At 70.2% G+C, this 24,091-nt stretch overlaps 1 protein-coding gene across 1 annotated transcript; it reads left to right on the forward strand.

The window, feature by feature from the left end:
* Positions 1–3,575: 3,575 nt before the first annotated feature.
* EBF4 (EBF family member 4) lies at positions 3,576–23,841 on the forward strand. Its single transcript, XM_067298424.1, is given in 19 exon segments — positions 3,576–3,854; positions 4,835–4,950; positions 9,856–10,012; positions 10,275–10,338; positions 10,414–10,469; positions 11,340–11,413; positions 11,867–11,935; positions 17,853–17,890; positions 17,893–17,933; positions 19,258–19,375; positions 19,661–19,794; positions 19,883–20,009; positions 21,590–21,678; positions 21,775–21,793; positions 21,796–21,839; positions 22,326–22,503; positions 22,596–22,778; positions 23,369–23,572; positions 23,721–23,841. Coding segments are annotated over 19 exon segments (2,061 nt in total). The 3' UTR covers positions 23,792–23,841.
* Positions 23,842–24,091: the final 250 nt, after the last annotated feature.

Genomic DNA, 24,091 nt, shown 5'->3' on the forward strand with positions numbered 1-24,091 from the left:
CAGTGTCAGGGCGCAGAGGGGGCCGGCTGCTCCGCAGGGAAGGCAAGCCGGGACCAGAGCGGGCTGACGAGGCTGGCGCAAGCGGCCAAGTCCCAACAAGGAACTGGGATGCAGGGCGGAGCGGCACAGCCAGTCCGGATGTGGGCCAGAGACGGTGCCCAGGCCAGATGCAGCGCAGGGCTCAGCCAGCAGCCCACGGCACCGAGGCAGGTCCGAGGCCAGGCTGGGAAGCGTGGCCGGGGCCCGGGCCTGGTTTGGGTTCGGGTTCGGGTTCGGGTTCGGGTTCGGGTCCGGCTCGCAGGCGGGAGCCGGGGCGCAGGCGTAGTTGCCACGCGGGCGGGTGCAGCGCAGGCGGGGGCCGGCAGCGCAGCCTCTGCGGAAGCGCGGCTCCCGGGGGGAAGGAGGGGCAGCCCTCGCCTCTTGCTCTCTCTGCAACCGCTCTCCTCGGCGGAGGAGCCGGCTCCGCGCGCAGCCAGCTCCGCTCCTCCGTCAGCCCCCGAGCTCCTGGAAGGAGGACGCACCCGGGCCCTCGCAGCCCTCGGGAGGCTCTGGGAGAAAGCGGCGGGTGCTGCCGGGAGCAGCCCCCTCGACACGGACGGGGCGCAGGGATGGGGTGCAATGGGGCGCAGGATGCGCGACCGGGAGCCCAAGCGGGGCGGGAGAGGAGAGCGCGCAGGCGTCGAATATTAACCCGAAGACGGTGCCGCCGTGCTAGGCGGGAGCTCGTGCTGCAGGAATCGGCCGGGCCAAGCGGCGTCCATGCGTCTGCGGGGCTTGGCTGCCTCTGGGCCTCTCCCGGTCCCCAGGGAAGAACAGCCTACCCGGTGCACGAGCAAGAGTGCAGTGTGCGAGAGACACTGCCCGAGTGGAGCGGCTGCCTCGGGGTGGCCCTGGGGAGTTCACCCGCCAGCTCTGCGCTGGGCCTGGCTCCCCGGGGAATCCTCCCTCCCTGCTCCGTGCTTTCCTGCTCCATTTCTTAGTGGCTTTCCCGTACTGTTTTCCGTCAGCAGCTGCAGCTGGAGACAGAAGCGGCACGGATGCAAATCCCCCTGCTCCAGGGATACCCCCGGCAGGACTGGCTTCCCCACCCGGCACCCACGGGTGCTGGGGGACACTGGAGGAGGTGCTGGGGCTGGTGTTTCACCGGCTGCCCTGGGCAGGGGTCCCTCTGCCCCCGTGGGTGCTGGTGGAGCCGGGGCTGCAAGAGCATTGCTTTCCCGGCCCACATCCCAGGAGCAGGCTCTCTCCTCTGCCGGCCGACGTTCGCCATCTCCTCCCGCATCCCCGGAGCAAAGCGGCGCAATCCCCGCCAGCGCGTCCGCCGGGCCGGCAGCCCTCGGCAGCTCCCAAGCGCCGCAGCACCGTCTCCTGGTGCAGCCCTAGGCTCCCGCCCGCCGCCCGCTCCCAGCCCTGCCGTCGCAGCCAGAGGACGCTCCCGAAGGACAGCCGCCACGGTGGAGTGCCCCGCGCTGCAGCGTCAGCAGCCGCTGGCCCGCCGGGAGCGCCGCGACCTTCCGGTGCCGGCGGGCGGCTGCTGCAAGGAGCCGGAGCAGCTCTCGGCAAACCGAGCCAAAAAAGCAGCGTGCGGCCACCCATCCGCCAAGTTCCTTCTCCGGCCTCTGTCCTGGCTCAGGAGCTGTCTCGTTTGCAGCCCCGGGGCTGCATCTCCTTGGAAGTCACCGTGCAGTTCCCTCCGGAGCTGCGGGATCCCAGGGAAAGGCCTGCTGCTCTCTGCCAGCGCCGGGGCGAAGGAGGCACGGAGGACATCCCCCCGCCACGCGGCACACGCGGAGGATGCGCCCGGGACTTGACGGTCCCATGGCCGTGCCATGGGATGGAATCGGCCAGCACGTCCCCTTCTGGTCCCACCACCTGTTTCCTCACCAAATGCCCAGGACCTTCTTCCCAGACCCGGCTGGTGCTGCGCCACGGGAAGGGATGGAGACGGGACCCGCCGGCCCCAGATCTGCCGTGGGCCCAGCGGCGAGGGCGGGCGGCGCGGGGCGCCTGCAGCCGCCGGGGGTCCTCGTCCCTTGGGGCAGGGCTGGGGTGTCCACGGTGCTCCGTGGGGAGCACCCGTGGGTGCCAGTGCGGGCGGTGGGGCTGCCCCCTGTTTTGGGGTCACCGCGGGGTGTCTCAGGAGTGCAGGGGTCCCCTGCAGGGAGGGGTAGCTCAAGGCACCCAGGCAGTCATTGCTTTGGGGGGGCTTGGAGGCCCCTTTGGCATCGCTCTGGGGTGCCCAAGAGGCTCCTGTGGGGCCTCTTGGAATGCAGGAGACACGTGCAAGGCCACCATGGAGCATCTCAGGGAAAGCAGGGGTCCAGCGGGGTCACTCTGGGGTACACTGGGGGCGCAGGGGGCTGCGTGGGGTCTCCGTAGGGTGTGTGAGGGGCCATCTGGGGACATCCCAGGGTGTCTCTGGGGCCCATGTGGGGTGTCTCCAGGTTGTCTCCAGGATGTCCTAGGAGATGCAGCAGGGTCTCTCTGGGGTGTCTGCGGGGCCCTTTTGAGGGTCTCTCTGGGGTGTCTCCTGAGGCCCTGCCGAATCTCAGTGGGGTCTCTCTGCAGCGACCCGGGGGATGCAGCAGGGTCTGTGCAGGGTGTCTCCGGGGCCCTTCTGGGGTCTCTCTGGGAGGTCTCAGGGGACGCAGAGCGGTCTCTGCAAAGTGTCTCCGGGGCCCTTCTGGGGTCTCTCCGGGATGTCTCTGGGGATGCAGCGGGGTCTCTCCAGGGCATCTCTGGGGCCCGTTTGGGGTCTCTCCAGGGTGTCTCTGGGGCCTGCTTGGGGTGTCTCCAGAGTGTTTCCGGGGCCTGTTTGGGCCGTCTCCGGGAGGTCTCAGGGGCCCTTCTGGGGTCTCTCCGGGTTGTCTCTGGGGATGCAGCAGGGTCTCTCCAGGACAACTCTGGGACCTGTTTGGGGTCTCTGCAGGGCGTCTCTGGGGCCTGCTTGGGGTCTCTCCAGGGCGTCTCTGGGGCCCGTTTGGGGTGTCTCTGGGGCCTGCTTGGGGTGTCTCCAGGGTGTTTCTGGGGCCCATTTGGGGTGTCTCCAGGGCGTCTCTGGGGCCCATTTGGGCCGTCTCCGGGAGGTCTCAGGGGCCCTTCCGGGGTCTCTCCGGGATATCTCTGGGGATGCAGCAGGGTCTCTCCAGGGCATCTCTGGGACCTGTTTGGGGTCTCTGCAGGGCATCTCTGGGGCCTGCTTGGGGTCTCTCCAGGGTGTTTCTGGGGCCCGTTTGGGCCGTCTCCGGGAGGTCTCGGGGGCCCTTCCGGGGTCTCTCCGGGATGTCTCCGGAGACGCAGCGGGGCCTCCCCGGCGTGGCGCGGGGGACGCAGCGGGGTCTCTCCGGGGCGCCGCCGGGGCCCGGCCGCGGTGCCCGCCGGCTCCCCGGGGCTCCCCGCGGCGGCGGCGGGGCGCGGGGCCCGGGCGGGCGGCCGGTGCCGGCGCTGCCCGCGGACCCCCTCCGCCGGCGCGGGGAGGGACCGCTCCTCCCCGGAATGATGTCAGCCTGCCCGGCCGCGGCCCCCGCCTCCCCCCGGCGGCTCCGGCCCTGCCTCCCCGGGGAGGCGGCGGCGGCATGGCCCGGGCCGGCGGGGCGGCGGGGCGGCGGCGGCGGGTGCTGGTGCTTATGGTGCTGGTGGCCGCGGCGGGGCGGCGGGGCCGCGGCGCGGGGCGGCGGCGGGGCGGCGGCGCCCCCGGCCCCCCGCCGCCCCCGGAGCCCCCGCCGCCCCGGGGCCCCCCCGGCCGCCCGCTGCTGCTGCTGCTGCCGCTGCCGCTGCCGCCGCCGCCGCCGCCGCCGCCGCCGCCGCCGCCCAGCGCCGCGCCCGCCGCCGCCGCCGCCGCCGCCGCACGCCCGGTAACGAGCCCCGCGCCGCCGCCGCCGCCCCGGGCCGCCCCGGGCCGCCGCCGCCCGCACGCCTCCTGCCTCCCCCATCCCTCCCTCCACTCCTCCTCCCTGCCTCCCCCCACTCCTCCTCTGAGCCTTCCTCCATCCCTCCTTCCACTCCTCCTCCCTGCCTCCCCCATTCCTCCCCCCACTCCTCCTCCGAGCCTTCCTCCATCCCTCCTTCCACTCCTCCTCCCTGCCTCCCCCATTCCTCCCTCCACTCCTCCTCTGAGCCTTCCTCCATCCCTCCTTCCAATCCTCCCCTAAGCCTTCCTCCATCCCTCCTTCCACTCCTCCTCTGAGCCTTCCTCCATCCCTCCTTCCACTCCTCCTCCCTGCCTCCCCCATTCCTCCCTCCACTCCTCCTCTGAGCCTTCCTCCATCCCTCCTTCCACTCCTCCTCCCTGCCTCCCCCATTCCTCCCTTCCACTCCTCCTCTCTGCCTTTCTCCATCCCTCCTTCCATTCCTCCTCTCTGCCCTCCCCATCCCTCCTTCCACTCCTCCTGTCTGCCTCCCTCATCCCTCCTTCCACTCCTCCTCTGAGCCTTCCTCCATCCCTCCCTCCAGCCCTCCTCTCCGCCGCCCCCACCCCTCCATCCCGACCCCTCCTTCCACTCCTCCTCTCTGCCCTCCCCATCCCTCCCTGCCCTCCCCTTCTCCCGCTGCCCCCCGCCCCTTCCCCTCCCGGTCCCCGGCACTCGGCCGCTCGTCGCCTCCGTCTCCAACTTCTGGGCCCTGCCCCCGCCCGCCCCCGCCCCCCCCCGCCTCCCCGGCTCCCCTCCCGCCCCGCCGGCCGCCAGCCGCAGATGCCGCTTCCCCGGCGGCCGCGACGGCGGCCCGCGGCACCTGCCCGGCTCTGAGCCGCGGGCCCGAGCGCAAAGTTTGGGGCGGCGGCGGGGCCGGCGCGGCGGGCCGCCCCCGGCCCCCCCTCGCCATGTTCTCCATGCAGGAGGCGCTGCCCCGCGGCGGGCTGCCCATGAAGGAAGAGCCGCTGACGGCCGGACTGCCCTCCGTGCGGTGGCTGCAGAGCACCGGCATCCTGGACGCCAGCACGGCCGCGCAGAGGTGAGGCCACCGCGGGCACGCCGGGCACACCGGGCACACCGGGCATCCCAGGCACTCTGGGCATCCCGGGCACTCTGTGCATCCCGGGCACTGTGGGCACACTGGGCATCCCGGGCATCCCGGGCACCGCGGGCACACTGGGCATCCTGGGCACCGTGGGCATCCCGGGCACCGTGGGCACACCAGGCATCCCGGGCACTCTGCGCATCCTGGGCACCGCAGGCACACTGGGCATCCCAGGCATCGTGGGCATCCCGGGCACTCTGGGCATCCTAGGCATCGTGAGCATCCTGCGCATCCCAGATGCCCTGGGCACCCTGGGCATCGCAGGACTCCTGGGGCATCCCCGGTACCTTGTGCACCCCAGGTACTTCGGGCAGCACAAGTACCCCATGCGCCCTGGGCTCCTTGGGCATCTCCTGCAATCCATATCCCTGCAAACCTCGGGTATCCCAGGGATCCCCGCACGCTCCGGGCACCCTGTGCAGCGCATGCACTTCAGGAGCCCCCAGGTGCCCTGGGCAGCCCAGACACTTGGGCATCCTCAGTACCCCGTGCACCCGGGTACCTTGGGCATCCCAAGCACCCTGCACATGCTGGGCCTGCAGCCGCATGTCGGTGGGCCAGTGGGTGGTGGCAGTGGGGCAGGAGCCGCTGCCGGAGCTGCGAGGGGCTTGTCGTGCTGCGCTGTGCCGTGCCGTGCCGTGCCGTGCCGCGCTGCGTGTCCACCAGGGCTGGGACCTGCACTGCCCCGTCCTCCGTGTCGGGTGGGAAAAGCCACTGAGGGTGAGGGCAGGGGACCGGCCGCAGTGCCCTCCCCACCTCCCGGGCAGGGGTCACGGCATTGGGGCCGGGGGGGGAGTCACCGCTGCAACCGCTCACGCAGCCTGCACTGCCGAGCTTGCCGCGTTCCACAGCCCGGTGCCTTCCCCACGCGCCCTGGCCACCCCAGCTCCCGTGGGGCTGTGCTCCCTGCCGTTCCCTTGGGGACTGAGGCTCCGTGTGCCCCATTCCTGTCCCTGCCCTCCCCATGGGGCTCTGTGTGCCCCAGCCCTGTCCCTGCTGTCCCCATGGGACTCGGGGCTCCAGGTGCCTCATCCCCATCCTTGCTCTCTCCACCCCTATGCCAGGGGCTCCCAGGCCATGGCTGGGGGCTGCCCGTCCCCCTGTCGCAGCACCCTGGTCCCTGCTGTGCCCCGTGTGCGCCGTGGGGTGAGGGGGCCGCAGGGGGTGGCCACACGTGGAGCTCACCGCGGCTCGGTGCGGCCAGGGCTCACGGGGACGCCGTGACTTGGCCCTTGTGCCCCATGGCACTCAGGGGCAAGGGCACCCGGCCGGACAGGGCGCAGCCCCCTGGACCCGCTCCAAAGCCTCCCGGTGCCCGAGCCCCACGCGCAGGCTGCTCCATGGGGACGGTGGGACCCAGGGGTCAGGTGTCGGGGGGGGGGTCACCACCCCAGGGGAGCGAGGCACAGCCGCAACCCCAGCGCTCGCAACGCCGAGCTGCTTCGCCGCGCAGGCGAGAGCGCCGGGTCGTGCGCGCTGCCCCCGCGCTCGGGGTCCCCAGCCCCGCTGCCGCCCCGCTGCCGCCTCTCTGCTGGGGCTGCGTTTGCACCAGAGGCTGTGCCTTGTGGCTGAAGCCCCGGGGGGGAGGGGGGGGGGTCCCATCCCGAGCTGCCGTCTTTGCAAATAACTCCAGGGGGGCTGAAAACTGCAGGAGTTGCACTGCCGACCCCAGCAATCCAGCCCCGGCCCCGTGCAGCCGCTGCACCCCCCCCCTCTGCTCCCCAGCTCGGACACCCAGGAGGGGCCCGGAACGGGGCCGGAGCGAGGGTCCAGCCCTGCCCCAGGGTGCCCCAGCCCTGCCGGCCCCGGAGCCGGGGAGGGGACGATGCTGGTGGCGGCTGCCCCCGTGCACCCACGGACCTGCCCCACCAGGGTCCACGTCACCGGCAGCTTCTCCCCCACTGGGTGACGGGCACCGGGGAGGGGGGACGTGCACAGGAACCCCCCCGTTGCCGGGAATGGGGCAGGGTGGAGGCAAAGAGGCATCAGAGCTGGGGATCTCCGGCTGGTGCCGTGCAAAGGAGCCGCCGGCTGCCTCAACAGGGCATTTCGAGTGTGAATCCGCATGGGGTGCCAGGGTCCCTCAGACACCCAGACAGCCCCCGTGCCCATGCCGGAGGTGCCGGTCTTGCCTTCTGGGTGCAGAAACATCCCCTGCCCCAGAGCGGGCCGTGAGCGAGATGGATAAATACCTCCCCAGCCACCCGCTCCAGCGGCTCGGAGGGGCCGCGGGGACTTTGCACCGTGCCGGCAGCCGGGGTCCCATGTGGGGTGGCGCAGGGGGGCCGGGACCGAGCGGTGCTCCCGGCGCGCTGCCGGTGCAGCTAGCGAGGGCGCGGGCGCCGAAGGACCCGGCGGTGGATAAAGCCGCGGCGCTGAGGACTGCTGCTGCAGGCCCGGCAGCGGGCGCAGCCTCCCCAGCCCGGCGGGTTCAGGGCCGGGAGCCAGGGCCCGGGCAGCCAGTGTGGTCCAGACCCACCGCCTGGGTGCAAATCAGGAGCGCCGTGCCTGTGGACGTGGCAAACGGCATGCGAGGCTCCTGGCGGTCCCCAAACCCAGCCGGCCTGCGCCTGGCGTCCCAGACCCGTTCCAGACCCTTGGTGCTCCTGCGGTGCCTCGCTGCCGCTCTGCTCGGGTGGCAGCACACAGCAGCACCGCAGCGACCACCGGCAAGGGCCTGCGTGAGCCTGTCCGGCCCCGCAGGGTCGCTCCCTGCACGCTGCCTGGAGCCGCCAGCAAACCACCCGGGGAGCTGCAGCCCCGTGTGGCAGAGGGGCCGGGGTCCCAGTGGTGTAATGCACAGGGTTTGGGGTCCCAGCGGTGCGATGCAGAGGGGCTGGGGTCCTGGAGGTGTAATGCACAGGGGTTGGGGTCCCGGTGGTGTGATGCAGAGGGGCCGGGGTCCTGGAGGTGTAACACACAGGGGTTGGGGTCCCGGCAGTGCAATGCAGAGGAGCTGGGGTCCCAGCAGCGTAACGTACAGGGGCTGGGGTCCCAGCGGTGGGATGCAGAGGGGCTGGGGTCCGGGAGGTGTAATGCACAGGGGTTGGGGTCCCGGTGGTGCAATGCAGAGGGGTTGGGGTCCCAGCGGCGTAACACACAGGGATTGGGGTCCTGGCAGTGCAATACACAGGGGTTGGGGTCCCGGTGGTGAAATGCAGAGGGTTGGGGTCTCAGCAGTGTAACACACAGGCATTGGGGTCCCAGCGGTGCAATGTACAGGAGTTGGGGTCCTGGCGGTGCAATACAGAGGGTTGGGGTCCTGGCAGTGTAACACATGGGTTGGGGTCCCGGCAGTGCAAAGCAGAGGGGCTGGGATCCCGCAGGGAAGCCAATGCGCGTCTCAGGTTCCCAGGCCGCCCGGGCTCCCTCCCTCCCTCCCTGCCCAGCCCGTCGCAGCCGAGCGAGCGGAGCCCTGGCTGCGGAATTGCGGTGCCCCTTGTTCCTGGAGGATCCCTGAATGGGAGCTGTTGCTTTACTGTAACCGACATTCGCTGGGCTCGTTTGCTAGGAAATGCTCTGATTCCCTTTAATAATTAATGGCAGCCGGGCTGGGCTCGCGGAGCGCCGGGGTCTCGGCAGTGCTGCGAGCAGAGCTGCAGCTATTAGCGGGCCGGCGGCGGGCGGGCTCGGCCCCCTCCCCGCTGCGCTTGCGGGGCCGCCGCTTCGGGGAGCCGGGGGTGGGGGGGTGCAAGGGCCGGGGGGAGCGCTGCCTCGCCGGTGCTGCCTGCCTCCCCGCCTCCCGCTGGGACTGTGCTCCGGGCTCCGGCGTGGCCGGGTCGCCCAGCTCGGGATGCTGTGCAGGGCCCCGCTCCGGCTCGGGGAGAAGCCGCCGGAGCAGCTCCGCGGTGGCAGGCCAGGGGCTGGTGGCTAGGAGGGGGCCGTGGGGGCCGCAGGTCGGGGCCGAGGGTGGTTTCCTCCTCGCCTGCTGCTCGCTGCCGGCCTCCGGCCCGAGGCGGGTTTGGGGCCGTCCGTGCCCGATGGGGGCTTTCGGCGCAGATCCGGGCACAAGGGCAAACTTCTGGCAGCAGCCGGTTCGGTGTTTCCGTGAGCTCCGGGTGCCAATGCCGCCTGCTTCCCGCAGAGGGGAAACCGAGGCACCGGCAGGTGCGGGGACGGGTGCGGGCTGATCCAGGGAGCTGGCGGCAGAGCCGGGAGCATGGCCCAGCGCTCCAAGGCTCATCCCTGCAGCTGGCAGGGTGCTGCAGCCGGCAGGAGGGAGCAGGGCCAGGGTGCAGGGTGCTGCACCGGGGGGAGCAGGACCAGGGTGCAGGTCCCTGTCCCCCGGGGGCCAGGGTCCGGCCGTGCCCCCCCCCCCCCGCAGTTCCCGGGAGGCCCCACAGGTGGTGGCCTTGTCCCAGAGCAGTAGGACCCCCTCCCCTCCCCCCGCTGACACCCCCAGGCCCCCCCGGACCCCTGACACCCCCGGTCCCCCTCGCCCGAGCTCCCCGCTGTCCCCCGTGCTGCCCCCGGCCGCTGCCCACTGAGAGCCCCGCAGGGCCCCCCCCCGGCCCCCCCTCATCCATGCCCCTGGGTGGGAGCAGGGCCAGGGGGCTGGGGTGGGCAGGGCCCCCCCACACAACGGGGGGGGGGGGGTGTTGCCAATCCCAAAAGCGGGGAATTTTCTTTTATGTCTGCGGATTTCTCTTGGACACGGCGCCCCGCTGGCTGCTGAGCCGGACTGGGGGCCGGGTCCCCCCGCGGAGGGATGGGGAGGGGGGGCGAGGGCAGCGCCGGCCCCGCGCAGCCCCCCCCCCTCCCTGGGCCGCCACCGCCGCCGCCGCGCACGGCAGCCCCCCGAGGCGGGCGCCCGGCTCACGGCGCTCCCGCTGCCCGCAGCGGCGTGGGGCTGGCCCGGGCCCACTTCGAGAAGCAGCCGCCCTCCAACCTGCGCAAATCCAACTTCTTCCACTTCGTGCTGGCCATGTACGACCGGCAGGGCCAGCCCGTGGAGATCGAGCGCACCTCCTTCATCGACTTCGTGGAGAAGGACCGGGTGAGCGCCCCCGGGGCCGGGGCAGCAGGGCCCCCCCCCCCCCACTCACCCCCCCCCCTCCCGCCGGGAGCTTGCAGAGGCTGAGACCGTTCCCAAACTCATGACACGAGTGGCAGGGCCTGGTGCTCATCCTGCCGGGGGGGGGGGGGGGGGCAGGGCTGGTGAAGGGCTGCATCGCTGGGACGGGAGCGCGATGCCCCCAGGGCTCTGGGGTGCCGGCATGGCCCCCATCCCGCATCTGACCTCCCACCTCCCTCCCCAGGAGCAGAACGGCGAGAAAACCAACAACGGCATCCACTACCGCCTCCAGCTGCTCTACAGCAACGGTAGGGGCCGGTGGGGGGGGGGGGAACATCACCGGGACCGCGGCACGGCTCACGCGTCCCCCTCTCGTCCCGCAGGCATCCGGACGGAGCAGGACCTCTACGTGAGGCTCATCGACTCCATGTCCAAGCAGGTGAGGCGGCAGCGGGGCAGGACCGTGGCTGGGGCCCGGGGCTCGTCATGGGGGGTCGGGGTGGCCCTCGGCACCCCCTTCCCCGGGGGGGCCGTCAGCCACCCTGTCCCACGCAGGCACGGACCTGCCGGGCCCCCGAGCACGGCTCCAGCCGCCCTGCTGGGTATGCACACCTGGACATGTGCACACATAGGTGTGCTGGGCACACACATCTGGACATGTGCGTGCACACAGGGATGCCGGGCATGCACATCTGGACGTGTGCACACGCAGGGGTGCTGGGCACACACATCTGGGCATGTGCACACACACAGGTGTGCAGGGCATGCACAGATGCACCTATGCACACACTCAGGTGTGCAAGGCACGCATGTCCGTGCCTCTGTGCACACACAGGTGTGCAGGGCATGCACATCTGTACCTGTGCCCAAACACACAGGTGTGCAGGGCATGCACAGATGCACCTATGCACACACTCAGGTGTGCAAGGCACGCATGTCCGTGCCTCTGTGCACACACAGGTGTGCAGGGCATGCACATCTGTACCTGTGCCCAAACACACAAGCGTGCAGGGCACAGGTGTCCGGGGCGTGCGGCTCTCCACTTGGGCGCAGCCGTGCATCCACGCGTGCACCGTTGTTCGCTGGCTTGGAGGCCGGTGGGCGCGAGCCCCCGCGGGACGGGTGCCTGGGCACACGCCTCTGCTCTGCACACGTGCACCCGTGCATGCTCACGGAGGCACCTCGCCGAAATGCACTCGCCGCCAGGGTGCACGGCTGCAAGGCCCTGCACGTGCCCCCCTGCGGGGGGGAGGGGGGCGGGTTGGGGACAGGGGCAGGGACCCCACCTGGGTTCTCTCCCCCCCCCCAGGCCATCATCTACGAGGGGCAGGACAAGAACCCCGAGATGTGCCGGGTGCTGCTCACCCACGAGATCATGTGCAGGTAGGCGCCGCGCCGGGGTTGGGGGGGGGAGCCCCGTGCGGCCCCCGGGCACCGAGGTGGGGGGGGGTGGGGGGGCTGCCCCACGGGGGGCCTGCCGGCGCCCGCCCGTCCCCTGTGCCCCATTAGAGCAGCTCTTGTTTACCACACTCGCGCGCGGTGTTTGTGCAAATTAGCGCTCCGTGCCAGCGCCGCTAATTGATCTCGGGAGCCGCGCTAACGACACCGGGGCCGGGGGCCGCCAGGCTCCCCGCGGTGCTCCCGGGGCCCCCGCCGCCTCCCCGGCTCGCAGCCCCCCCCCGCCGTGGTGCTGCCGCCCGCCCCGTCCCGCCGTGGGGCAGGACCCCCCCCCCCCCCGTGCTGGGCTGGGGTGATGGGGGGACGTGGGGCGGGGGGGGGGGGGTCCTTGGGGCTGCGGGGGGGCTGCGCTCACGCCGGCCCCTCTCGCCCTGCCAGCCGCTGCTGCGACAAGAAGAGCTGCGGGAACCGCAACGAGACGCCGTCCGACCCCGTCATCATCGACAGGTGGGTGCCCGCGGGAGCCGCCCCGGGAATCAGCTCCCCCACCGCCCCCCGGCTCTGAGCATCCCGTGGGAGCCACCCCGGGAATCGGTTCCCCCATCACCCCCCAGCTCACAGCTCTGAGCATCCTGTGGGAGCTGCCCCGGAATCGGCTCCCCTGCTGCCCCCCCAGCTCGTGGCTCCGAGCATCCCATGGGAGCTGCCCTGGGATCAGTTCCCCCATCACCCCCCAGCTTGTGGCTCCAAGCATCCCGCGGGAGCTGCCCCGGGATTGGCTCCCCCACCGCCCCTTGGCTTGCAGCTCCGAGCATCCCGCAGGCCCCTGGGAACCACCAGCCCCGCTGCTCCGGGCTGGCAGCTCCGAGCATCCCGTGGGCCTGCAGGAGCTGGCTGGGACCGGTGTGGGCCACCTCGTTAGCGCTAATGACTTGGGGGAGGGTGGCAGCCCCAGCGCTGGGCTCGCGTCTCCGCTCCGTCTTCTCCGCGGTCCATGCATCCGCTGAAGCCGGCCGGCCGCTCCGTCGCATTAGGCAGCGCTCTGTAAATCCCTGCGGCCTCTCGTCCCCACCGGGCGGCAGAGCTCAGGGCTCGCGGTGGCGGCTCGGGGTGACGTCACGTGGGCTGAGGCCCCGCGCACTCGCTGCACGTGTGGCCTGCTGCACAGGGGGTGGCGGATGCAACCTGGGTCTCTGCTGCGCCGTCTGCGGGGCGGCGCGTCGGGGCAGGCGCGGGCGCCGTGCTGTGCCGTGCCGTGCCGTGCCGTGCCGCGCTCCCGGCTCGGAGCACCGGAGCGGGTGCTGGCCATGGGCTGCCGGGTGCCCCGCACTGGGCGGTGGCGACAGCCAGAGGTGACAGATGGGGGCAGCGACATTTGCCATCGGCGCAACACTTCCGACGCGCGTGGGACAAACAAATCATGCGGGCAGCATCCGGCCCCTTCCATTAGCCGAATGGGGGACGCGCGCGAGCCTGGCACGGGGGGGCCCGGCCCTCCACACCGCGGGGCACCTGCCGGGCATGGAGGGGACACGGCGCGGTCATCCCGCCCGCGCGGGCAGGCAGCCCCTCGGGGGGCAGCTTTCGGCTTCTCCCCCTGCCCCAGCCCCTGCCGGAGCCTTCGGGGGGGACGGACACGCCGCCAGGGCCAGGCGTATCCATCCACCCACCCATCCCTCCACCCTTCCCAACATCCAGTCCTCTATCCATCCCTCTTGCCATCCGGTCCTGTATCCATCCATCCCTCCCTGTATCCAGTCCTTTATCCATCCACCCCTTCCTCCAACCCTCCATCTATCCTTCCCCCATCTGGTCCTGTATCCATCCATCCACCTTTCCCTCCATCCCTCCATCCTTCCCCCCCATCCGGTCCTCTCTCTATCCATCCCTCCCTCCAACCTTCAGCCTAGCTGATCCTCTATCCATCCCTCGGTCCCTTCCTCCATCCAGTCCTCTATCTATCCATCCCTCCCTCCATCCCTTCATCCCTCCCCCCATCCAGTTCTCTATCTGTCCAACCATCCCTCTCTCCATCCCTCCATCCTTCCCCTGATCCTATCCTCTATCCATCCCTCCACCCTTCCCCCACCTAGTCCTCTGTCTATCCATCCGCCCATCCCTCTCTCCATCCTTCCATCCCTCCATCCTCCCCAATTCTATCTTCTATCCATCCCTCCATTCTTTCCCCCATCCAGTCCCCTATCTCTCCATCCCTCTCATCATCCATCAATCCACTCTTCCAACCATCCCCCATCCCTGCATCCTTCCCAGCATCCAGTCTGCTGTCCATCCATCCGCCCATCCCTCTCTCCATCCCTCCATCCTTCCCCCATCCAGTTCTCCCTCCCTGCCTCCCTCTCCACACCCCAGCACGGCACGCAGCTCCGCAGTGCCGCGAGGGAGTCGCAGGTCACCGGTGGGATGCTGCAGGGCTGCCGGGCTCGCGGGGATGGTGCGGCCCCCTCGCCTTGGCCCCGGCGAGCGGGAGAAGGGCGAGGGGATGGAGACAGCACCGGCTGCAGGGCGGTTCGGCTCGTGGGTGAGGTGCTGGGCCACCGGGAGCTCGTGGGGCTCCCATGGGGCTGGGCAACGTGGGCGCTCCTGCCCCTCGTCCCCGCCTGGCACCCTCACGCCTCCCCATGTGACGAGTTGCCCCGGGCTCAGCAGGACTCCTGGGTGGCCGCGGCCGCGCTGGCTGCACACCCCAGGGCCAAGGGGAGACGCGAGCCCCTGCCGGGAGCGCAGGCTCGTGGGTGCCGTGCGCTCCGGCGCCGCGCCGCCTCGGGGATGGGCACGCGGCTCCGGGCGGGAGCCCCCGGCCGCTCCGCCAGCAGCCCCGATCCCGCGCCCGCAGCTCCCCGAGCCCCCGCGCTCCGCTCGCCCGCCGCCTCCGGCCCCGCGCCCCCCTCGCGGCGTGGCGTGGCGCGGCCAGATGTGCTGGCTGCCGCCCCGGGCCGCCGGCCAGCTGTGCGGCCGCCCGCGCCTCCAGCTGTGCGCGGGCGCTTCCTCCCCGCGGCCGCCGGCCCTGTCACCCACCCCGCGGCGCGGCCCGAGAGCCCCCAGCACCCCGTGTGTCCCCCCCCCCCCCGCCCGTCACCCCTTCTCCCCAGGGGCGGCCGGGGGCTCTTCGCGCACCCTCCCCCCCCCCCGGCACAGCAGCCCCGTCCCCTGGGGCGCCCCGGCGCCGTCCCGCATCCCGGCCCTTCCTCCGTCGCCCTCTCCCGCAGCCACAGGGGCTTCCCCAGCGTGTCCCCCCCCCCCTCCCCGCCGCCGCCGGTCACCGGGGACCGGCCCGGCCCGGCCCGGCCCCGCTCCCTTCCCCCCGGCCCGCACCCTGCCCCCCCCCCCCGGCGCCCGCTCCCCGGCCCGACGCCCAGCCCCACTGGTTTAGAGAGCCAGATAAGTGCCCTATCAACATGTTAATCAAATTACTTAGGAGCTAAAATTGACGCTTTTCATTAATTATACAAGATTATTCTAATTGCGAATTCAAATTTATGCGCTCGGAACAGAAGGTGTTCGGCAGCATTGCCGGGAATTTGCATATTAAATGGAGAGCGCTGTGCATTACGGATGCTAATGTATGCGCATTGTCTGTATTTTTAACTCCCGGGCCCATATGCGCGGCTGCCGCTTAAGGAGGTGAAGAAGTCCGACGTGTTTTTATTATTATTTCCCCTCTCCTTGGCGCGAAGGCGCAGCGCTGGGGGGGGCCGGGGGGGCTCGCCCCGCAGCCCCACGCCGCCTCTGTCAATCTCCGCGCGGGGAGGGGGTTGTTTTGCCTTCCATTTCCACGCTCCTTCCTTCCTCTGATTACCACCTGGGAGGCTGGCGGGCGCCGTGGCAGGAGGCTCCACGCGGCCCCTCGGCTCGCCCGGCGCTCCGGCCCCTCGCCCGGCCCAGCGCCTCGCGGGGGCGGCCGGAGGGGGATTTACTCCCTTTTCCTCCATCGCCGTTGGAGCTGGCCCTCGGAGGGCCCGACGTCGCGGCAGGGCTGCTGCGGAGCATCCGGAGTGCCGGGCGGTGCCACAGCCTACCCAGAGCGGTTGCAGAGTCACGGAGGGAGCTGGGGCGGGATGGGGTGGCTGCAGGTGATGTGGGATGTGTGGCAGGATGTGGGGTGGGATGGGGGGGGGGTGGATGTGCGATGGGATGCCAGGGCAGGACAGCAGTGTGGGGATGCTGCAGAGGGATGCAGGGATGGGATGCTGGGGTGGGATGTGGGACCAGGATGGTGTAGAGGGATGGCAAGGCGGGATGTGGGACCAGGACGGTGTAGAGGGATGGTGAGGCAGGATGTGGGACCGGGATGGTGTAGAGGGATGGCGAGGCGGGATGTGGGACCAGGATGGTGTAGAGGGATGGTGAGGCGGGATGTGGGACCAGGATAGTGTAGAGGGATGGCGAGGCGAGATGTGGGACCAGGATAGTGTAGAGGGATGGCGAGGCGGGATGTGGGACCAGGACGATGTAGAGGGATGGTGAGGCGGGATGTGGGACCAGGACGATGTAGAGGGATGGTGAGGCGGAATGTGGGACCAGGACGATGTAGAGGGATGGTGAGGCGGGATGTGGGACCAGGATGGTGTAGAGGGATGGTGAGGCGGGATGCTGGGTTGGGATGTGGGGGCAGGATGCCAGGCGGGATGTCAGGCCGGGATGCAGGGCGGGATGCTGAGCAGGATGCTGGGGCAGGACAGTGAGGCACATGCCAGGTGAGCAGGGTCCGCAGGCGGGACGGGGTCTGGGGACACTGCCACCCTCTCTGGGGACCATTCCCTTCTGGGAGGCACAAGGGATAGGCAGGGAGATGAGGGCCTGGGCAGCAGGGGCCGTGCATGCCCTGTCCAGCAGCACTGGGTCCCAGGGCCACCGGGCGCCCACCCCTGCCTGGCATGGCATGGTGACCTGGCACAGTGGGGTGACATGGGACGGGGCTGGCCGCCCCCCCCCCCCATTTCGGGGCAGGTCCTGGGCACACAGCAGGGTCAGGCTGCCAGCGAGCTGCCGTGTGTGGCGCTGCGGGACGTGGGCAGAGGGCCCGGCACCATCGGCCTCCCAGCCATGTGCACGTGTGCGTTGTGCGCGTGTGCGTGTGCGCGTGTGTGTGTGCGCAGGGTGCCTGCACCGGGGTGCGTGTGCAAGGCACGTACAGCCGTGGGCATGTACGGGGCACGCGTGTCCCTGTGTGTGCGCAGGGTGCCTGCGCCTGGGTGCGTGTGCAAGGCACGTACAGCCGTGGGCATGTACGGGGCACGCGTGGCCCTGTGTGTGCACAGGGTGCCTGCGCCTGGGTGTGTGTGCCGTGTGCGTGTGCGTGCAGGGGTGTGTGCCCATGGCTGGTGTGCACACCCGTGTGCATGTGCCAGTGCACGCGTGTCCCCCTGTGTGTGTAGTACACGTGCTGTGTGCACGCGGCAGGCTGTGCGGGTGGCCCTGGAGAGCACGCGTGTGCCTGCGCTCCCACCAGCAGTGCCGGGAGCGTGTCCATGACCCCAGGAGCGTGTCCGTGGTCCCCGGAGTGTGTCTATGACCCCACAAGTGTGCCTGCAGTCCCTGGAGCGTGTCCGTGGTCCTAGGAGCATGGTCTGTGGTCCTGACAAGCATGTCTGTGGTCCAGGGAGCGTATCCGTGGTCCTAGAGAACGTGTGGCCTATGGTCCCAGGAACACAACCATGATCCAGGAACACATCTGTGGTCCTAGAGAGCGTGTGCCTATGGTCCCATGAATGTGTCCATGATCCCAGGAATGTGTCCATGGTTCCAGAAGTGTGTACATGGTCCCAGGAGCATGTCCATGATCCCAGGAGCATGTCCATGGTCCTGGCAAGTGCATGCCTGTGGTCCCAGGAGCATGTCCGTGGTCCCAGGAACATGTTTGGGATCCTAGGAGCATGCCCCACATTCCCAGGAGCATGTCCGTGACCCCAGGAACATGTCCATGGTCCTAGAGAGTGTGTGCCTGTGGTCCCAGGAATGTGTCCATGATCCCAGGAACATATCCATGGTTCAGAAGTTTGTACATGGTCCCAGGAACATGTCCATGATCCCAGGAACGTGTCATGGTCCTGGCAAGTGCATGCCTGTGGTCTCAGGAGCATGTCCATGACCCCAGGAGCATGTCCGTGGTCCCAGGAACCTGTCTGGGATCCCAGAAGCATGCCCATGTTCCCAGGAGCGTGTCCGCGACCCCAGGGGCCATGTGCCCACGGTCCGGGCATGCGGCTGCGTGTGTGTCCCCAAGGCCGAGCCGAGGACCCGGCCGTGCCCACGAGGGGGGGACGAGCTGGGGCAGGCGGTGCACACACCAGTGCATGCCGCGGTGGGTGCACGGACGAACGGGGACCGTGCATGGCGGGGAGCGACCGCACATGTCTCCGGGGCGGCCGGGCACCGACGGCTGGCGTCTCTCCTTCCCCCCTAGGTTTTTCCTCAAGTTCTTCCTCAAATGCAACCAAAACTGCTGAAGAACGCGGGGAACCCCCGGGACATGCGGCGCTTCCAGGTGAGCCCCGAGGCCACAAGTCAAACCCACTTATATTTCCCAAAGGGGTCTAGGGAATTCGGCGCTCGATTCCCCTTTGGGGAATCGAGCGCCCGAATTCCCCTAGACCCCTTTGCAAACTCTTCTTCCGTGTCCCCGCTTCCAGAGCCGAGCTTTCCCCGCGGCAGCTGGAGTTTCCTTTTGCAGAGCGGAGGGGGGGGGTCTGATCCCGTCTCCCACCCAGCACGGGTGCCTTCATTAGGGCCTCTCGTAAAGATATGATAATTGTGACATTTTTACATGATTAACGACCTATCCAATTTGCATAGCACCAAGCAGCTCCGGGAGAACAGCCAAGTCCACCCACCTCCACGCCGGAGGGGAGCGATCGAGGGGAGGCGTGGGGGTGTGGGCTGGGGTTGCAGGGGACGGCTCGGGGTGTCCCCACCGCGTGCCCGGTGCCCCCCGGCCCAGCGGCGGTGGTGACAGGCAGGTGACCAAGGCAGTGCCCTGGTCGATGCTGGGAGCTTGCGGCGCCGTGTTGTGCACAGTTGTGTGCACACATGCTCTCACACACACGTGTGCATGCACAGATGCATGGATGCATGCACACATGAGCACCACATGCACATGCGTATGCATGCACAGATGCATACGTGCACACGGATGCATGCACACATGAGCACCACATACACATGCACACGTGCGTGCATGCACAGATGCATGTGTGCACACGGATGCATGCATGCACACCAGTGCTTGCGTATGCACACATGCACAAATAAGCACCTACCTACACATGCACACACACACATGCACGCACAGATGCATACGTGCACACGGATGCATGCACACATGAGCACCGCATACACATGCACACGTGCGTGCATGCACAGATGCATGTGTGCACACGGATGCATGCATGCACACCAGTGCTTGCGTATGCACACATGCACAAATAAGCACCTACCTACATGCACACACACACACATGCACGCACAGATGCATACGTGCACACGGATGCATGCATGCACACAGGTGCTTGTGTATGCACACATAAGCACCCACATACACGTCCACACACACTTACACAGCTGCACACGTGTGTATTTGCACACACCTCACCACCACAGCTGTCCATCCGGGCCTGGAGGGTCCAGAGGGCAAGGCAAGGCCCTCCCAGGATGCTCAGAGGTGTGGGGGGGACACCAGGGATGAGCGGGGGGATGAGGACCCTCCAGCAGGACCGACTTGTCCATGGAAAGGGAAAGGATCCCAAGGGAGCAGCCGGGCGCGGGGTGCTCGCAGCCCCGACCCGGCTCTCCCCGCTGCGCCTCTCACGCAGGTGGTGGTGTCGACAACGGTGAACGTGGACGGCCACGTCCTGGCTGTGTCCGACAACATGTTCGTGCACAACAACTCCAAGCACGGCCGCCGGGCACGGCGCCTCGACCCTTCCGAAGGTGAGTCCCGGCAGCCGGGCCTGTGGCACGGGAGCCGGGCATGCACACGCACACGCACACCGTGTGTTTGCATGCACTGACGTGGGTGCACGTGTGCCCAGAAATGCCAAATGCAGCGCTGGAAAGCCAGCACCAGCTCTGTCCACAGTGCAGCGTGTGCGGGCGCTCCGTGTGTCCGGCCACGCCGCACACATGCCCCATCCGTGCAGCGCCGTGTCCCCCGGATGCCCCCCCCCGCACACCCGCCCTCTCACTGCCACCCCCTCTCTCCCCTCCCCCCCAAAGCAGCCACCCCCTGCATCAAAGCCATCAGCCCCAGCGAGGGCTGGACCACCGGCGGCGCCACCGTCATCGTCATCGGTGACAACTTCTTCGACGGGCTCCAGGTGGTCTTCGGCACCATGCTGGTGTGGAGCGAGGTAGGCGGCGGCGCTGGGGGGGGGCGCGGGCGGCACGAGCCCCCCGCCGGCGCCCGCCCGCCCGCCTCAGCCCCGCGCGCCCCCGCAGCTCATCACGCCGCACGCCATCCGGGTGCAGACCCCGCCGCGGCGACATCCTGGCGTGGTGGAGGTGACGCTCTCCTACAAGTCGAAGCAGTTCTGCAAGGGCGCCCCGGGCCGCTTCGTCTACACCGGTGAGGGCGCGTGGGACGCGGAATGCACGGCCGCCTGCGCCCCGGCGCTCCGGGGAGGGCTGACGCTGCACGTGTGCTGCACGCTGCACGTGTGCGCGTGGGTTTGACGTGCACGTAACACTGGGGGGGGAACCCCCATCCCCCTCAGCGTGCATGGTGCCATGAGCACGGGTGACACGGAGGAGGGCTGTACGTGTGCAACGCCGCACGCAGGACACGCTGGCCGGCGTGCGACGGTGCAAGACAGTCGCTGCGTGGGGAGGTTGTGTGCGCAGCACACATGCCACCGGGCGGAAGGCACTGGCTGAGACTCTGCATGTGTGATAACGTGTGTGAGAGCGTGTCAGTGCACGTGCGGCACAGCAAGTGCGTGACTGTGCGTGTGCGACGTGTCACGTGTCACAGGCACTGTGGGATCCTCCACGCGTGTGCAAAGGAGCGGTGCTGGGAGCCAGCATGCACCCGCCTGACGTTGCCATGCCGGGGCAGAGCTGGGAGCCTGTGTGTGCACGTGTGTGCACGTGTGTGCACGTGTGTGTGTGCATGTGCATGCCCGGGTGCAGCGCCGTGGTGCAGCCGGGTGTGCGACGGAAGCTGCGCTTACGGACTGTGCTGCCGGGGGCCATGTCCGGCAGGGCCGTGCACCAGAGCAGCAGCACGCTCCAGAGGACAAGTCACATTCCCGGCAGTGCCACGGTGTCCCCGTGCCCCAGGCCTCAGGGGCTCTGCCTGTGCCCCGGCACAGCCTGTCCCCAGGCCCAGGGGTCCCCACAGCGCCTGCCCGTGGCCCCGCAGCCTCCTCCCAGCTCCCTCCACCGCTCCATGGGAGATCCGGCACGACCCTGGGCAGCATGCCTGTGTGGCATAAGCGCAGCAGCATGCACACTCATGCGGTGCAAGCAGGGCAGCATGCACGTGCATGTGATGTGAGCGTGGCAGCATGCACGGTGCATGCAGTGAGCAGGGCAGCATGCATGCATGCAGAGCGAACAGGGCAGCGTGCACATGTACGTGGTGTGAGCAGGGGCCGTGCACACGCGTGCCATGTGCCGGGGGGGCCGTGCACACACGTGCAGTGTGAGCAGGGGCCGTGCACACGCGTGCGATGTGCCAGGGGGCCATGCACACATGTGCAGCGTGAGCAGGGGCCATGCACACATGTGCACTGTGCAGGGGACATGCAGGGCAGCATGTATGGTGCCGCAGGGATTCGATCCCAGTGTGGTGGCTGCCGTGCCGCGTGCCGTGGGCGCAGCACATGCTCCTGCGAGCGCAGGCACTCTGTCTCCGTCGCGGCTCCGTAGCAGGCCGCTCGCCAGCCCCGGCCATCCTCGGGGCGCTGCTGGGCAGGAGGCGGGGGGGGTCACAGCTGCCGGCCGCAGGGGGACGGGGTGACGCGTGGGGTGGCCCTGCAGGACCCAGGACACGCAGCAGGAGAGGTCGGCCGGGGATGGGGCTGTGCCCCCCCCCCCCGTGCCGTGCCTCTTGCCCGGCCCCGCGCCCCACGGCCCGTGCCTCAGTTTCCCCATGAGGCCAGGGCCGCCCGCGCGGCAGCCTCACCGCGGTGTCCCCTCGCCCAGCGCTGAACGGAGCCACCATCGACTACGGCTTCCAGCGGCTGCAGAAGGTCATTCCCCGGCACCCCGGCGACCCCGAGCGCTTGCCCAAGGTAGGGGAGCCGGGCGCCGGGGCTCTGGGGCGCCCGCAGACGGGGGGGGCAGGGTGCCCGCGCCCCCCCCCCCGACCCCGACCCGCTCCCCCGCAGGAGGTGCTGCTGAAGCGGGCGGCGACCTGGTGGAAGCGCTCTACGGGATGCCGCACAGCAACCAGGTACCGCCCGACCCGACCCCGCTGCCGCCGGCACCGCGGGCACCGCGCGCCGCCCCGGCCCGGCGCTGCGAGCGGGAGCGGGACGCCGGCGCTGGCCCCACATCTGCTTCGCGTTAGGATTCCTCGGGCGCTGAGTCAGGGCCCTGCCGGCCGCCCCCCACCTGGGCGGAAAGCGCAGCCGCCCAGGTCAGGGCCGCGCGGCTCCGCCGAGCCCGGCTTTGGCTCCGCTGAAGCCTCCTTTGTTCCCACGTCCTTCCTGGCTCGTGGCATGAGTGGGAGCAGCCTCAGCTGCCCCTGCCCCTTCCCTTCCCGGCACAGCCGTTCTCGTTCCTGGGGGAAGCTTGGGGCTGTGCATGTCCCGGGAGGTGGCACGAGTGGGAGCAGCCTCAGCTGCCCCTGCCCGTCTCCTCCCGGCACAGCCGGTTCCCATTCCTGGGGGAAGCTGGGGCCGCGCGCGCCCCGGTGACGCCGTCCCCGTCCCTGCAGGACATCATCCTGAAGCGAGCGGCGGACATCGCCGAGGCGCTGTACAGCGTCCCCCGCACGCCCGGCCAGCTGTCCTCGCTCGCCGGCAACCACGGCCACGCCGGCATGATGGCGGTGAACTCCTTCGGCAGCCAGCTGGCCGTCAACATCGGCGAGGCGGCGCAGGGCACCGAGCAAGGTGGGCCGGGGCTGGCGAGCCTGTCCTGAGCGCGGGGCCGGGACCGGTGCCGCCGCCGTCCCGCTGCCACCGCCGGCCGCTCTCGCCCGCAGGCTACTCCCGAAACACGAGCAGCGTCTCGCCGCGGGGCTACGTGCCCAGCTCCACGCCGCAGCAGAGCAGCTACAGCGGCGCCTCCAGCATCAACGGCTACGGCGGCGGCACCATGGCCAGCCTGGGGGTGCCCGGCTCCCCCAGCTTCCTCAACGGCTCCACCGCCAACTCCCCCTACGCCAGTGAGTCCGCGTCCGGGGCGGCGTGGCGGCCTCTGCGGGGGGCCGGGTCCTGCCAGTGTCCCGGATCCACGCGAGTCCCTCGAGCTGGCTGCAATATGGGGGAGCAGGGACCTGGGGGCTGCTTCCACCGGGTGTCCCGGGCGAGCTGGGAATGCTGCCTGGCCCCGGGGCTGCTCCCACTGGGTGTCCCAGATAAGGCAGGAGCGATGCCTGGCCCCGGGGCTGCTGCTGCCGGGTGTCCCGTGGGAGCCAGGAGCACTGCCCGGCCCCGGGGCTGCTCCCGCTGGGTGTCCCAGGTGAGCCGGGAGCGATGCCTGGCCCCGAGCTGCTCCCGCCGGGTGTCCTGTGGGAGCTGGGAGCGATGCCCGGCCCCAGGCTGCTCCTGCCGGGTGTCCCGGGTGAGCTGGGAGCGATGCCCAGCCCCGAGGCTGCTCCCACTGGGTGTCCCGGGTGAGCTGGGAGCGATGCCCGGCCCCAGGCTGCTCCTGCCGGGTGTCCCGGGTGAGCTGGGGGCAATGCCCAGCCCCGGGGGGGGCTGCTCTCCCCCCGTGCAGCCCTGCCAGCTCAGCGGGCGTCTCTTCCCCCCCCAGTTATGCCTTCCAGCCCCCCGCTCGGCGCCTCCTCCATCACCCTCCCGTCGGGCACCAACACCTCCACCCCCACCGGCGTCTTCTCCTTCTCCCCCGTCAACATGATCTCGGCGGTGAAGCAGAAAAGCGCCTTCGCCCCCGTGGTGCGGCCGCAGACCTCCCCGCCGCCCGCCTGCTCCAGCACCAGCGGCGGCAGCCTGCAAGGTGAGCGCAGCCCCCGGCCGCCCCGTGCCGTCCCCCCCCCCCGCCGGCGCGGCCCCGAGGGCAGCCCGTGCTCGGCTCACTGCCTCCCTCCTTCCCTTCCCTCCTTCCCTTCCCTCCTTCCCTCCTTCCCTCCCTCCGCGCCGCCCAGACGCGTCTTTCGAGGACTCGGACAAGTTTCACACGCCGGCGCGGTCGCTCCAAGGACTGGCCTATTCCTAAGCGCAGTAAGGGCTCGGGCGGCGCCGGAGCGCGTCCCGGCGGGGCCGGGGCCGGGGCCGGGGCCGGGGCCGGGGCCGGGGGCCGCGGAGGGCTCCGCTCCGCGCTGCCCCGGCGCTCCCCGCCCCTCCTCGCCGTCTCTTGCAGCCGGGAGCCCAGCGCCCGCCGCCCCCCCGTCCCCGCCGTCGCGGGGCGCAGCAGCGGCACCTTTGAGGGGACGGGGCCGGGCGGCAGGAGGCTTGTCCCCCCCCCCCGCCCCGGTGCCGCTGCGCCCCCCCCCCCCAGGACCCGGGGAGGGCTCCG

Source organism: Apteryx mantelli, chromosome 5, assembly GCF_036417845.1.
Source record: "Apteryx mantelli isolate bAptMan1 chromosome 5, bAptMan1.hap1, whole genome shotgun sequence".
NCBI classification, from domain to species: Eukaryota; Metazoa; Chordata; class Aves; order Apterygiformes; family Apterygidae; genus Apteryx; species Apteryx mantelli.